This window comes from Pelodiscus sinensis, chromosome 13 (genome assembly GCF_049634645.1).
Source record: "Pelodiscus sinensis isolate JC-2024 chromosome 13, ASM4963464v1, whole genome shotgun sequence".
Lineage (NCBI taxonomy): Eukaryota > Metazoa > Chordata > Testudines > Trionychidae > Pelodiscus > Pelodiscus sinensis.
Window position 1 is genome coordinate 34,848,790 of NC_134723.1, and position 16,039 is coordinate 34,864,828.

At 50.2% G+C, this 16,039-nt stretch overlaps 1 protein-coding gene across 4 annotated transcripts in view; it reads left to right on the top strand.

The window, feature by feature from the left end:
- FHL1 (four and a half LIM domains 1) overlaps window positions 1–16,039 on the top strand; it is a 76,032-nt gene that overhangs the window by 48,422 nt on the left and 11,571 nt on the right. Inside the window, exon 1 of one of the 4 annotated variants that reach the window (XM_075941038.1) lies at window positions 4,563–4,686. The exons of 2 other annotated variants lie outside the window; for them this stretch is intronic. Coding sequence is in view for 1 of the 2 variants with exons in the window: in XM_006115434.3 (XP_006115496.1) it covers window positions 4,868–4,889 (22 nt within the window). In the remaining variant the exon portion in view is untranslated. Of the gene's footprint in view, window positions 1–4,562; window positions 4,687–4,730; window positions 4,890–16,039 lie in introns of those variants that run through there. One more of the 4 variants, XM_006115434.3, reaches the window with a different exon arrangement.

The following is a 16,039-nucleotide window of genomic DNA, read 5'->3' on the forward strand; positions in this document are numbered from 1 at the left end:
CAGGTGCAGGGTCTGCTGGCTGGGTGCTGGCAGGCTTGCACCTGGCATGGGCACTGTAGCCAGCCTGTGCCCCTTTAAGGGCTCCGGGGCCGGGAGGGGGGGCAGACGAGTTTCCCTGGTGGTGCCCAGAGTGGCCACCAGGGAAAGCTGGGGAGGGATAGCCTCCCACTAGTTCGAATTAAGGGGCTACACAGCCCTTAATTCGAACTAGCTAATTCGAACTAGGCATTACTCCTCGTAGAATGAGGTTTACCTAGTTCGAATTAAGCGCTCCGCTAGTTTGAATTAAGTTCGAACTAGCGGAGCACTAGTGTAGCGCCTATCAAAGTTAATTCGAACTAACGTCTGTTAGTTCGAATTGAATTAACTTTGTAGTGTAGACATACCCTAAGAGATAACTGTCCAGCCATTGTTGCATAGTATATAAGCTGCTTCATAACTGTTTGTATTCGAAGATCTGCCGGGGGGGGGTGTCTCCCCCCCGTCCGAATCAGGCTTCCCTTGCAATATTGCTTGAATAAACTGCCTCTGGCTACTTGTTGCTTACAAACGCAGAGTGAAGGCTTGTTTTCTTCCACAGCCTCTTGTCTGTGGCCAGAGAGAACAACTTTTCTTCATCTTTTTATGGCGGCCTTTCAAGCATCTGAAGATCGCTATCCTGTCCCCCCTCCATCTTCTTGTTTCCGAACTAAACAGACCCAGTTCAGTCAGCCTTTGCTCATATGGCTAATATTTCATCCCTTTGAGTATCTTTGTCACTCGCCTTTGGCCAGTTTCTCCACATCCTTTCTATCCATTGGTGACCTGATCTGGACACAGTACTGCAGGTTAGGCCAAACCGGCACCGAACAGAGTGGTGTTGTTACCTCTTGTGCGTTACAGGCTGTTCCTCTGTTAGGGCAACTGAGACTTGCATTTGCTTTTTTCTTTTGCAAAGCATCACAGGGCCGGCTCACGTTGAGGTTGTGGTCCATCACCACTCTCAGAGCCTTTCAGCCGTGCTGCTGCCAGGCCAGGTATCCCCCATTCTGTGCTTGTGCATTTGGATTTTCTCCCCTAAGTGCAGTGCCCGACCTTTTGTCTTTGTTAAATTTCATTTTATGATCTATAGCTCCTATAGCTCCATTACAACCAATCTGGAAAACAGATATGGCACCCCCCTCTATAATGAGGGAGTTGTGCACGAGACCATATTGACCTGTATTGTGTCACATCAGAGGCGACACATCGGGATGTGTTGCAGGATCATGCTTCCCCCTCCCCCCCGCATCCTAATTTGCTGCTTGGCTTGTACTAAGCATGCACTGACCCTCCCCCCCGAATTGGCAAGCATGGTCGTATCTGTGCCACATGGTGATCATTATACTACTAGGATGAAATCCTATGGCCTGTTGGCAAAACTTCTGTTGACTTCAATGGGGCTAGGATTCCACCCATTCTGTTCTCCAAACGTCTGCCTGCCTGTTTCTCCCTGTTTTTCCCTGTGTCTCATCTGCCTCTCTATTGTGTGAGTGTCTCTGTGCGAAATACACTCTCACACCCTCGCTGTCTCTCTCTGTAGTACATCCACAGAACAGTTACTTGTTACATAATGCTTGATCCATCCCATTCATGAATCTCTTCACTCCCATTGAAATGCAGCCATCTCTGGGGTGGAACATGATAGCTGGTTAACATTGCACAGGAATGTTACACAGCCCTTTAGACCAGGCAGTGAAGAATACCAAATCTGTTTGAAATTACAGAGGATGTTTCAGGGAGGCTGAAAATAATTACTCAAGGTGGAATGCGGTGAGAACCACCAGCACTCACATACCACAGGGGGAGCGGTATGCCAGGCAGTGACTGAAACTGTAACAAGAATGGTCCATGTAAACACCACACACTTTGCCAAAACAATCCACTATGTATGCTGGAAGGAAGTGGGCTCCATAAAAATGCCAGTTGTTCTGATGCCTGCGGCCTCGTGAACTACCAGAGCAATTTGCTAGAGCTTGATACATTGACTGGGAGAATTTTCTTAGCCAAAGCATTTTAGTTTCTTATGAACAATCTGCTGAATAAGTAGACCCTCTCTTTTTGCCGTTCTGGATGTGAATGTTTTCAAACGTCATCCTTCCAAGCAGCCCTGGGAAACATTTAGGTCTCAATCAACGGTTTTCAAACTTTTTCCCCTCGTGACCGAGTTGAAAACAGATATGGATGCCTGCACCCCGGTGGATGCCTGCACCCCGACATAATTTGACTAGAGTGTGGGCTCCAGGGTAGGGCTAAGGATGAGAGCTTTGGGGTGTAGGAGGGGGCTCTGGCTTTGGGGGTGGGTCAGGACTGACAGGAAGGGCTTACCTCAAGCAGAAAACGATCAGCAGTGCAGCAGGGGTGCTAAGGCAGCTTCTTGCCTCTCCTGGCACCGCAGACCTTGCTGTGCCCCAGAAGCAGCCGGCAGCAGGTTCCCAGCCAATGGGAGTGCAGACCTAGTGCTTGGGACAGGAGCAGTGCACAGACCTGCCCCTCCCAGCACCTAGGAGCTGGGCCTGCTGCCAGCTGTTTCTGGGGCTCAACACAGTCGGCGGTGCTGGGGCAAGCAGGGAGCTGCCTTAGCACCCCCCCAGTCACCTGATCCCCCTTGCAGCAACAAGACCAGTGCCTGACTTTCCATGACCCAGTCCTGGGTCCCGACCCCTAGTTTGAAAACCCCTTGTCTAAATGACAGTTGTGAAAGAGGCTAGTTCTGATACTATATCTTTGCAGCATGGAAGCTCCCAGTAGAGGAGAGCTGACTGGAGTGACTGTAATATGCATCGCTGTGGTACTTGGCCAATCTTCCTGTTGTTAAATGGGAGACTTTCCAGATATTTGCAGCACACCTAACCATACCCACAATGATACTTAGCACGGTGTGTTCCAATTGCTGCACAAAGTGCAGGTGTCCTATCGATGGGCCTTGTTGAAAAGAATAGCAACATTGGCTCATTGATACTCCCCGCTCCCTCTGCATAGTTGAGAAGGAACAGTTGAGCTTGAGAGGTTAATAGACTTTCCCACGGCCCTACAGTCAGTCAGTGTCGCAAACAGGATTAGAATTCAGGAGTTCCTGGCTTCCAGCCCTGAGTTCAGTCCCCTGATTACTCTGTCTGTCTGCCAGGCCTGGACACCCACAGCTGTTTCTGTGGTGGCAGGGCCTCTGTTAATGTACCTTTCTGCTAATGCACACTGTAAACTGTGAGCATGGGCGTGTACTTGATGCAGTTCACCCCTGTTCCCAACACTTGCCCCTTCTGTGGCATGAGAGATCCTGGTGCACTTCTATCTAGAGTGTGCTTAGGCTTGCCAGATGCGTTCACTAAAAATCCCAAATATGGCAGGAAAAAAACTTGGTTGAGCAAAAAAAAAAAAAACCTCAAAAACCAGACACCGAACTTGTTGAGCAAAAAAAAAAAAAAAAAAAAGAGAGGACAAAAAAAGATCGCTGTGCCTTTAAGAATCCCTGTGCTCATCGCTTCCCCACGCCAGACGCATCAGGGGAACAATGTCCCCACCAGCCTTCCTTCCAAGAAGAACAGAAAATTTTACATGTCCATTTTTTTTACCGGACAGGGGCCAGAAATAATGGACTATCCGGGCGAAAACCGGACACCTGGCAACCCTAAGTGTGCCAGATTATGGGCCCTCTTTTGGCTCCCCCAGAAACTCTGGCTGCACTTCTCCCCTCACCTATTACCTTTTGCACACCCCATCTGTGGCCCCACAAAGTCAACCTTCTCTTGGCTATGGCCAAAGCAGCCATTTATAAGACCAGGGAACAGGGTTGGCTGAGGGAGGGGCCTGTGACGGTGGGGCCCATTTTGTCTCCTGCATCCGTTCACACAGCTGGGCAGAGTTCTACTGGGCGGCACCCACAGGCTCTCTTGGCACCTTTGAGAAGCCGTGGGTGCTATCTGGGGCTCTCTGTTCAGTGTCCCCATCCGGTTCCCTCTTTTTAGCCCTTTGACCTTTACACTTACCTGTTTTTTCTTGTATTTGTTCTCTGAAATTAGTTGGAGTCTAGGGCTCTGTGGATCCCCCCCCCCCATAGGCTGGGGGGTGTCCTTTAGACATGGGTGCCAGTAAGCTAGTGGGTAATCCTCGAGAAGTGGGGTTTATTATAAAGACAGTAGCAGGCCAGCCTCAGCTGTGGTTGTGAAAACAAATTGCATTAAGTTACACAGGATGTTAAATCCTAGAAGTAAATGTTCAGTGCATGTCAATTCTTCCTGTCTCTGCCCTACGCTTTGTTAAGGGACCTTAGGGTCTGGCAGGCCTCACAGTGGTTTTCCCTTCCACCTACCAGAGCTGATATGAGACTAAGAACGGCATTTCTACCAAATTCCTTTTTTAACAGGACTCTCAATGTTTTGCAGTCAGCCTCTTTTTTAAAAAAAAATTAGTATAATTTCAGAATTAGTGTAAATGAGACAGCCCTGCCCCAAACCATTTGGGTCTGTACATTAGGCTAACATGTTGTAACAGTAGTAAGCTATTTCTAAAGCCAAGGCCAAATTGTACTTTAGTAGAGAGGTCAAGTTCTTATAGTGCCTCTCTGCCTTTAAAACTAATTTGGATGCTGAAGTAGCTGTGCAGGTATTTATATGTTGCTTGTGGTACTTTCACCAGATCCTATTCTTCTCCCTGGGATCACCTAAAATGGTAAGAATTTTTGACTGGGATTAATGCTGTGATCTCTGGGGAGGGGACAAGTGTGAGTGTGTCTTTCTGTATTAATAGCCTCCCCTTAAATGTATGTTATCAAACCAGACACATTTTTATCAGCCGAGAAACTCTGAGCTCAGCTGTCTAAGGGGCTGCCTGCGAATTTGTTCCTGTAATAATGGCTTACCACAGGCATTCAGGTAAAATGGGAATATCATAGCCTATTTAATAAGGGACAGTCCTGTGTTTAAAATACCTTTGGATTGTGCAACTTGTTTTGGTAGCAGGGTATTGTATCATAAAAGTGATTCTTTATTTAATACATTCTTTGTGGTTTGAACAAACAGGAAGCTCTAATTAATGATAGCCATTGTGGGATTGTAACAATAGAATTTACTACCCAGTGTACCCAAAGATGATGTTGATTAAGCTCTTTTGAAACTGTTTTAAATAGTAACTGCTTTTCTATACAGTACAGTGGGAAACCGGAGGTTTGACTGACTTTAGTCTTTTTGATTAAGCGATCTCCAAATTTGGGTGGGTGGATGGGGAGTGGGTTGTGGATATTTACTATGGAATGTGCTGTCTGTAGGGAGCAAGCCCCAAGTTTTGCGGGCCCTCAGGAAGCCAGGTCCGGATCCAACCCATGGGTAGGGGAAGGAAATGGCTCCTGCACCCCACTCCTGCCCAGACCCACCAACCCCAAGCCCCAACCATTTCCTGCCCAGACAGCCTCCCCCCCACACACTGACTCTCTCATTTTTGGCCCCGCCCCAGAGACTAACCTGGGCCCCCTTGGCTCTGGTGTGCAAAAGAAATGTGGGAACTGTCTTTCTGCTTCTTGGTTGAGGGCCACATCCGTGAGGTGGGGATAATTTTTTTTTTTTTGCTTCTCACTTTTGTGTGGCCTCCCATTGATTTTTCTGCGGGTCGGTGGTCCCTGATCCCAAAAAGTTTCCCCACCCCTGCGTTAGGTGAAGGATTGGGGTTAGTTACTTTGAATTCCTTCTCTGTGTTACAGTGGTAACCTGCCTGATCAATCAGGGTGCGTCTATACAGCAGCCTTATCTCAAAATAAGCTGTGCAATTTGTGCTACTCAGATTGCGTAGCTTACTTTGAGGTTATTTGGAAATAGCTTATTTTGAAATTTGGCGCTATCTGCTCAGCGCTGTTCTGACAAGTCCCTTGCCCTTCATGGAACGAGGGTTACGGAAATGCCAGAACAGCACACCCATTATTTTGAAATATATTTCGATATAACGGATGTGTTTAAAGACGCAAAATTGCTATTTCGGGATACTTCCGATACATCCCAAAATAGTTCGCTGCCTAGACGTAGCCTGAGAGAGACCCTTAGTAAGAAAGAATAGGGTTCCCTCTCCATGTACATTGGTGGGAGTTAAACAAGCATGCTTAGTGTGTACCCCTTATCTTACACATATTTCATGGCTTGCAGTCTGATGTGAGAAGTCACTGAAAATGTCCTACATAAACCGACTGACATCTGTTTGGCATTTTGGTGGGCGCTAGACATTTTAACAATTTGATCAACTTCCTTAAGTTAACTGATTTTTTTTTTAATCGCCCAGTGCATTGTTATACCCACGAACTAAAGCTGACAATCATTTTACCATTCCAACTCTCATCATGAGGGCCCGGGATCTGGCAGATCAGCTCTTGACATATATTGCGTTTGTAGCACAGCTCCTGCTGTCACTAGTCTGAACTGCACGCATGGAACAAGTAGAGTTCACGGCCCTTATGTGTTAATTTTATAAGAATACAAGATTCTTCCAAATTAGAGGGGAAAGATATGGAGTGTAGCCCATTTCGTGTCTAGATTCTTTCGTGTCTTTTGTGTAATATATTCCTGCAGACTATATTATGTACAGTATTCCTACAGATTTTGGTAAGTGGTCAAGGACTGCACTTTTCTATGGAAGGGGTGCAGAGTCTGGAATGGTGGGGGGGTGCAGAAGGAAGCTTGGGGTGGAGACTGGGGTGCAAGAGAGGGTGTGGGATCTGAGAGGGAGTTTGGGTGATCCGGGGCAAGTGTCTTTTGTGTACAATATTCCTGCACAATTTAATACTGGAACACATTTTTTTTACATGAAAGTAATAATTAATGTAGGTGGCATCATGTTACGCAACTCTGAGTTAGCATAACTACTCGCCTAATTTAGATTTTATTAGGACAATTCTATTTGTTAACTAGCAATGTATTATTAAAGCACACAGTTGATAGGGAAGATGGCTCCCAAGTATGCCACATGTGGTACCATATGGCGGCCTGGGGCTGGTTGTGTGGATGGGAGATGTTGGTGTGGGAATCGAGCTCTGACTTCAATTTTCTCCTCTGCCACAGATTCCCTGTGTGACTGTGAGCAAGTGGCTTAGGCCCTGATCCTGTAACTTCTTGTGCCTGCCAGATGCCCCCTTAACTTCAGTGGGGCTTCTCACATGTCAAAAGTTGTGTGTTTGCAGGATTATGGCCTAAGTCACTCTGCCACGGATCCCCATCTGCCAACTTGGGTTACTAGCACTTCCCATCTCAGAGAGGAGTCATGAGGGTCCGTTATTATACCTGTGAGGTGCTCCGATCCTGTGGTGATGAGGCTGCATAGACATTGCAGAATGTGTGAAGAAGTGGCAGTAGCCCATCTCTTAATACAAGCACCACTAGTGTAGCAACATGGTAGCTTGTACAGGTAGAACCTCCCTGATCCGGCACCCTCTGGACTGGAGTGGCTCCGAACAAGGGAATTTGCTGGATCAAGGGAGGTCAGGTGTCTGGGCTGTCCCGGAGCTCCAGGAGAATCCGGAGGCCTGACCTTCTCCGGCCCTCTGCCTGGCTTTGCTGCCCCCAGCCTGCTCCTGGGTTTCTGCTCCCAACCCCAGCCTGGTGGCAGCTGCACCCGGGGTTCTCTGACCCCCATGTGGGGCAGCAGCTGCTCCTAGGGCTCCTTACCCCCAAGTGACTGGCCCTGCAGGCTACTGCTGAGCAGCCCGGCTCTGCTCCCAGCCGCTCTCAACCTCTGTGGCAGGGGCTCTCTGGTCTAGCAACATCTGTGGTCCTGCCAGATCCAAGCAAGCTGGGGGCAGCATCGAGTCCCTCCTTAGGTTCCCCTCCCCCCCGCTTTATTGGTGGAAGCTTCTGAGTTTCACAGAGTTCTTGAGAGCCTCAAATAATAATAGGAGTTCAGGATATCCAATTACACTTGTAAGCCCCTTTTTGTTACTCTTCCAAGAGCTCAGACTTCACTAGGAGCAGCAACATCTATTTTCCTAAAGCAGCTCCAGAAACTAACTCTCTCTTAAGCTAGGTATTCGGTTCCCAGCAGCTCTATCCCCCTGGAGAGCTTGGCCACAGTTACAGAAGAGCTCTGTGAAGCTTGAAAGCTTGTCTCATCCATCAACAGAAGTTGGCAATAAAAGAACGGGAGACTATGTCTGTAATGTATCGACATACCACTCGAAGATTAGTAGGTTAAAGTCTCATCTTTCTTCCTAAATGGCTAACAGGTTAATAAAGTTTAAGCACAGTTTCCCTCTTCATTTTTACAGCCCAAACTTTTAAGTCCCTGTATAAAGGTTTATCATATGGGTACATGTACCCTGGAGACATTAACACACCACATCCTGTGCTAAGTGTGCTGCTTATCAGTTATGCTTAAGTTTCATTTGTTAAATGTATTCTGTAAATCATTGCTATGATGTGTTGCTTTATATAGCACGACTGAATTCCATGCAGTCTGGCTGGCGGCCATAGAGTTCTTATGTTTAGGGGAAGAGAAAGGGCTTTGCAGAAGGGATCAGAAATTAACATTCAGAGAAAAAAGTTGATTAGCCAGCCCTGGATATTGTGTATTGCTTGCAGATAGAGCAGGAGCAAGCACATCATTCTAAGTAGAGTTTATTCGTAGGCATCTTTGCATCCAATCTCAAGCTACATTCTAAGTAAGGCTTTTTGGCTTTGTGTCCTTTGGAGAGACCTGTAGAATTATTCCTGGTGACAAAGCCAAACAGGAAGCTCACTCTTGAAGTTGAGGCATGCTTAGCAGGTGTCCGAGATGTTCCAGAGGATGAAAAAGATTGGTGTATATGAAGTGAGGGGTGGCTTTGTGCAGAAAGAGCATCTGCTCCTTTACCAATCAGCTAATTGGCATCTCTTTGGTCAGGTAGATTTACAACTGAACTGTAACTTGTTTTCACTTCAATTTGCTGATCTATGAAAAGGTCCCTGGCGTGGCCTGCTGCCCTGCAGTAGTAGCCCAGCTTACCAGGGGAATAGATCTAGGCATTGCCAGAGCTGCTGGGAGCTGAATACTTACCGTAGGAGGGAGTTAGTTTCTGTAGCTGCTTTAGGAAAATAGGTGTGTGTTGCTGCTCCTGGGACATCTGAGCTCTCTGAAGAGGAACAAAAAGAACTAGTGTCATTGGAGATCTTGTTTTATGGCTTGAGGCTCTCCAGGGAGTTTGAAGAGTTGGTACGTAAGGCAGCAAATCCTCCTCTGGTAGTTCACATCCCACCCCCCGTCTATATGTAGCGTTTCCCACACCTCATGGAGACCAGCCCAGATAGGAAAGTCTTTCAACTCTGGTTGTTGTTTGTGCCTGTTTCTTCAGAGTTTCCCAGTTGGTATTTTCTCACCTTAGTGATTGGTTTATATGTAAAGCTGAAGGAAAATATGGATCACAATATAGTCTGGTGATGACCAAGCACTGTCTAGATCCTGCTGTGAGGGCAGGGTACTGGACTTGATGACCTCTCAAGGTCCCTTCCAGTTCTGTGATTCTATGCTGCTGTGATACTGCCAAAGTTAAACCATGCTGCCCAAAATCCTTGCAGCTAGACCGAGTCAGGAAGAAATTAGCTTGTAGAATAGTTACATCTAAAGGAAACACGCTCCAGATTATGTAACCAAGAGGCACTGAGACCACTGAGAAGGGAAAGTGAAGCCTTAGCTAAGAGCCAGTTGGCTTTTGGCTCATACGGTAGATCAGGGGTGGGAAATAAATTTGATGGGGGCCACTCTAAGTGGTCAAGGGCTGCACTTTTCTATGGAGGGTATGCAGGATCTGGGATGGAAGTTGGGTGCAGAAGGGAGCTCGGGGTAGGAGACTGGGGTGCAGGAGAGAATGTGGGGTCTGAGAGGGAGTTTGGGTGATCTGGGGCAGGGACTTAGGGTGCAGAGTCCAGGAGGGGGTGTGGGTGCAGAAGAGGATTCTGGCCTGCAGGAGAGATACAGGAGAGGGTGCAGAGTCTGCGAGGGAGTTGTGACCTGGAGGAGGAGGAGGGAGGGAGTGAGTTTGCAGAGAGCTGGGTGGTAACCTTGGGCAGGAGGGGTGGTGGCTTGGGGCAGAGAGTTTGGGGAAGGAAGGGCTGGGGTGCCAGAGGTGCTTACTAGGTGGCTCCCAGCCAGTAGCCCTGCAAGACCCTGAGGCAGGCTCCCAGGCTGCTCAAAACAGCTGTGTGCTCCCTACAGCTCTCTGCTTTGGGTGGTGGTGGGGAAGGCTTCACAGAAACTGGACAATGGGAACTGAGAGCTTTTGCTGGGAAACAGGGGCAGCATGAAAAGTTTTCCCTTCCTCCTGGTGCCCAGAGCAAGAGCCACAGGACCAATAAGCTCCTTAAAACAGCATGGGACTACTCTGTGCCTGAGAGTCCTGGTGAGGCCATCTAGCCCGCAGGCTGTATTTTGCCTGCCCCTGGTAGAGGTTCATGGCTTTAGCCCCTAAGGTCATAGGTTCAATGCCACCTGCCGATTACCTAGGATCTGTGTTGGCTTTATAAATGGGGGATGAACTGCTGGGAGGTCTCTAAAGTTTGGGGATGCACTTCCTCAGCTGAGGGAAGTTATTGCAAGGTAGAACACATGCACCACTCTGTCTAGCTCCTGACGTATGCGCTGCGCCTGTAATGTAATTGTATTGCTTGATTAGCGCTTGCGTTGGCGTGTGGAGAGCTACTTTGCATAGAATATCTGTTGCCCTGGCATTGGTCTGTACTGTACACTGGACAGCCGCTGAGTAACTTGTCTAATGCGACTCTGTAAAGCACTCTGAAGTAAAGAGGGGTGAAGGAAGAAAGGGACCGTGAGAGGGGAGGAGTCCTGGTATTTCCATGGCTCCAGTGTTGGGTTTGTGAGCGATGGCATGGGATTACTTTCCATACCACGGTGGCAGGTCAGTGTTGAAATACCTGGAAATGTGGGCAAGTTCAGTGGCGGGGATTGTAATGGGGCAAGTGACCAAAGGGGTACAAATCTCTCTTCTCCAAAATGAATGGCGGCCGAGTCTCCACTCACCTAAGGGGTGGGTGCTGGGGAGCAGGGAAGGCAGTGTTGTTCCAGTATCACCTTGTCCTAAAAGTCTGACTGACCTAGGTGATTCCGTGCTGCCTCTGCCCTCCTCAGGGCTGCAGCATCCTCTCTGATGGGCAGCCCTTAGCCTGTGGGAAGTGATGGGCCGTGGTTCTGTCCACATCAGTCCCACCAGGGAGCACGGCTGAATGGCCGTGGCCTAGATATGCTCCTGCCACGTTCAGGTTGGGCTGGCAGGAGTGGGCGGCGTGTGCTAGGCCTGATGCCTGGGTAAATGTACGCCTGCAGCAAACAAAGTGCCTTTCCCCTGAGGCGAAGGGCCCAAATTGACTCTCTCTCACTGGTTTTTGCTTCAGTGGGGTCACTGCTAACTCCTGCTGAGGTGAGGTCAGAAACCTGCCTCTTCCCTGCCAGTGGCACAATGGATAAGGAAAAGGGGGCCAGTGAAGGTAGAGCAGTTGAGAGGCTCCTCCAGTGAGGTAGTGGAACAAGGATCTGACTCCAGAGTTGGAGGTGGAGAGCTTGAGGCCTACCCACCGTGAGAAACCAAGGAGGCCTCCACACATGACCCTGCCACCTCCACTCTGAAGGAAGCTGCAGCACTCAACCCAGGGCCTGGAGGAGGCCAGGCTATCCATGCTGTGGCACTGTGCTTCCACCATGAGCCACCAGATCCATGACAACCTTGAGGCTATGCAACTGGGGACTCCCTTGCTCCACAGTGGCTCCTGGGGACTCCATGGAAAAGCTCCTACAGCCTCAGGACTGGTCCACTCCCACACAGAAAGGGGACATGGCAGTGCCCCTTCCTCTGCCAAACCCCATCATTGCCCTCCCCTTGCAGGGATGGTGGGTGGACCACAAATTTTTTTCCTCGGGGCCCTCCTCGGCCTTCACTCCACATCCTGTGTACTTGGACTCCTTGGAGAGGGGAAGGGGGCAGTTCCGCAGAGGTGCCCGTGCACACATAGGAGCTGTGCTCCATACATGGATGGCTAGGAATGAGCTCTGCCATAATTAGCCCCTCTGTTTACACAACACTGACCCCTCTGGTAGCTAAAGACTGGCAGGAGCTGTATGCTGGCTGGCTTGCGTTTGTGGGCCAGGAGCAGCTGGTGCCTGATCCATCTTTTGCAGACAACGACGCGGGGTAGCAGCCTTGTTGGCAGGACACGCTGCATTAAGGTTCAGTGACTCAGTGGCAAGGAAGGGCCGTAGGTTCGTAGCGATGTGGGTTTGCTCAAGGGGAATCATAAAACTCAGATCAAGAAATGAGCTAAGGCTGGTTGCTGGGGCTGCCCTTAATTCGACTGCTTTGCAGTAAATCCGGTTAGGCTGATAAGGCTGCGCATATTTGGCCATTGTCAACATAGTTTTCATATTTCTCATCAGTTTACATGTTTGGGAAATGACACTCATGTAGTTCTTGGCTCATTTCCAGAATGTGCAGCAAGGGCTCGGCACTGCATTGTCAGCAGGCGATCGCTGTCTCTCTGACCTTGGCAAGGGTTTCCAGACAGGAGAACTGGCGTGGGTCCCAATAGAACATGGCAGTGGAAATCTGTTTGCCCAGCCGCGTGGGCCTTCTTTTATCTAAGTGTAAAGAGGTGGGAGCTCTCAGCTGAGCTCTGTGCAGCAGGGTCTCTTGGTGTGTGCCAGCTTGTCTGCTCTAAAGCAGCAGTTTCCAAACTTTTTTTCTCATGATCCAATTGAAGAAAATGGTTGATGCCTGCGACCCAGTGTAATTTGACTAGAGTGTGGGGCTGAGGATGGGAGCTTTGGGGTATAGGAGGGAGCTCCAGCTTTGTGTGTGTGGGGGGGAGTCCGGGCTGGGGCAGAAGGGACTTACCTTGAGTGGCCCTGGTCAGTGGTGAAGTGGGGAGAGGAGGAGAGGGAGGGGGAGGACGAAGGCAGTTTCCTGCCTCTCCTGGCACTGCAGACCATGCTGCACCCAGAAGCAGCCAGCAGATGCAGATGCAGATGCAAGCCTAGGCATATGCAGAGGTGCACCACCAATAGAAACACATGCTGCTGGCTGTGGGTGCTCTTCCAATCAGCTGGGCAGCATGGGAATCTCTCTTGGGCAGCCGCCGCCCAAATGCTCATCTTACAGGGAACACTGGTCGGGGGGGTCGGGCAGATGTAACTGGGAGCAGAATGTGACCCAAAGCAGGAGCAACCCAGAAACCAAAGAGAAGACAAAGAGGAGGTATCTCCCTATGGCAAAATGAAGCTAACAGAAGGAATCGACACCAGGGCTACCGGAGGGCCACACAGGACGTGCTGCAACCTACACGAATGTGTGGCTCATGGCAAGGCAGCGAGCAGGAAGGAAACAGCTGATTCACCTCCTGGGGTCCTCTGGGCTTTGCAGGCAAGGAGTGTTCCCCTCAACATGGGTTTGTCTCCTTTGGGGAGGAAAATAATTTTTGCCGCCACATAATGAGACACAATGTTCCCTTCTGACCTTAGAGTCTATGAGTCTACAACAAGACGACCCGCCCATTGGTGTTAACTTGATGGCTAAGGCCTTACTCCTGCTCCCACCCTGAAACAACAAGCACTGCTCCCAATGACCCCAGTAGATCAGGAGTCGAGCCCTTAGCTTGTCATTTGTGATGCTGCAGTTCGTGGAAACGTATCTGTCACTTGGGCCTGGCAAGTGGCCAAAGAGAAAGGAGCAGAAGTCGACTGTCTAGCTGTCAGAGCAGTAAATAACACGGGTCAAGGGGACTCCGTGCGGCCCGCTGTGTCATGGAAACGCCACCGCTTTGGCGGTTGTGCACCACTCTGCCTTGCCTACTTCTTCTGCCTCCCCCTTGTCCTGCCCCCACCCTGTGGGCCCAGTCTGTGACCCTTCCCCAAATAGGAGCAAAGAAACCATAAGGGAAGCTGGGTCTGTCCTAGTTCCTGCACACAGCATGGAATTTATTCCAGGTGTGTATCATGAGACACAGGGATAAGGCAGGCTGTGCTGCCAATCACATCCATCAAAAGCCCCGGGGCTGTTTTTTTCAGAAGGCAACTGGGGCTAGGAAGGTGTGTCACCACACCACAGGACTAGCAGCAGTGCATTGGCTGAGGGTTCTTGCGGTGTATTTGAATGAACAGACATTTCGTAACCAGCGCAGTAGGTTACCTGGGGCAGAGCTGGTACTTGCAGCACTCATGTCAACATCCAGTGCGGGGTGGGGTTTTTCTTCAAAGAACTAATTTCAGCATGTGATGAATTAGCAGGCTCAACTTGTTAATCTCTCTGTCAGTCATTTTACGGGTTTCTATGGTGCCCGTATGTAAGGGCTTCCTGGGCAACGTAGAGTTGTGTAGCGGGGTTCTCCTGAAGATTATCTCTACACTGCATGAGCACCTGTCTCCCTGCCCAGGTTCACAGAGGTATGCTAGTGGGGGTCATGCTCATGCGCTGTAGATGTTGCCTTGACATTGTGAGTTGGCCTTGGCATTTGGGATATCAAGCTCCCTACCCAAACCCGAGAGCTGCCGCTCAAGCTGTACCATCGCCTCAGCTATTTTGAATGTGCTCATGCAAGTCCTGCAAGCACCAATCTGCAGGCCTGGCCTGGGAGGCTTCTTCCTAGCTGCGATGTAAATGCCCCCTAATGGGCTTCATGGAGTCTCTCTTCCCCGAAAGGCCCCTAGGAATACCGCAGCTGGATCAGACCTGGGGGCCGTCTGATCCAGGCCCAGGGGCTCAGAGGAAGGTGTCTGACCCTCTGCCTCCCAGGTTAGGGCTTAGTTTAGTTCTAGGACCTGACCCATGGCAGGAGGTGCCATTTGGGATGTGCAGACATCATTTCTCTTTTCCCTCCTGCTGGCTTTCTGGGGTGGTGGGCAAGCTTCCGCAAAGAAAAGCTTTTGTCATGGGCCCAAAACTTTGCTCGGATGCTGAATCAGTCCAGCATCCTCTGGGAGCTTATAGTCAGGGGCTGCCCCTGCAGCCCTGACTGTCCAGAACACGGCTTCTCATGTGTCTCCTGGGGTCTTGGAAAGAGATGTTGTTCTAGGGGCATGGATGGAGCTGCAGTGACTGACATCCTGGCTGTGAGCTCCGAGAAAGTGCCAGCCAGCACTGGAAGGGTCGCAGCATGAGGGTAATGTGCTCTGGGGGCTTTCCCCATGGAGGAGGCCAGCAGCCCCATTTTGCACTAGCTGGAGCCTGTGTGCCCCCGGTGCCCCACAAAAACTCTTGCCAGACAGATGACAGGAGGGGACCCAGGCACAGAGGAGAAGTGACTTGCCTGACGTCACGCAGCAAAGCATTGTCAGAACCAGGCCCAGAACGCGGGTGTCCTAAGCACCACCCCGATGCCCTGTCCCTTGGACTGTGCCAGCCAGCAGTACCATGGCTGTGTGAAACTCTGCAGCAAGCTCAAGCAGTGAGAGCAGCTCTGGCTGCCCTTCGTTGCCGAGAGGTTGTTCCTTAGTGACCCTCGGTCCGGCTGCAGGCAGCGCCTCCGTTCCACGTGGGATGTAGGCTGCTGCAGTGGCTGTAGCTAGGAAAGGCAGCTAGAGATGGGTGTTTTGCAGAAATCCCCCTCCCCCTTGCTGTTGTTCTTTGAGACGAGGCAGGTGGCTGGGCCTTTATTGAGATTGGAACGTGTACTTCTCTCCCAGAGGTGCTGACGGTCTTCACTAGTGACTCCCACCCAGAAGGGACACCGCTCTGTTTGACACAGGACGACTAGAAAGGTCCTCACTCTGTCTACCCCACTTCCATACTGTCTAAGCACCTCACAATCCTTGGTCTGTTTGTCCTTCTGGTGTAATGGCCCCGTGAGGCAGGGCAGTGCTGCCCCCCTTCGGTACCGATGGGGAACAAAGCCGAGCGAGATGGGCACTTCCCAAGGTCAAGCAGAGAGGCTGTGTCTGAGCCGGGCCTGGCACTAGAGTCCCAGACTGGCGGCCTAACCCTGGGCCTGACCTTACTGCCAAAGGGCTGCTGGAGCCCCATTGCGAATACTGTGCCAAGGGCGTGGGCACAGTGTTTTTCCCTCTCTGTGTTTCTCCT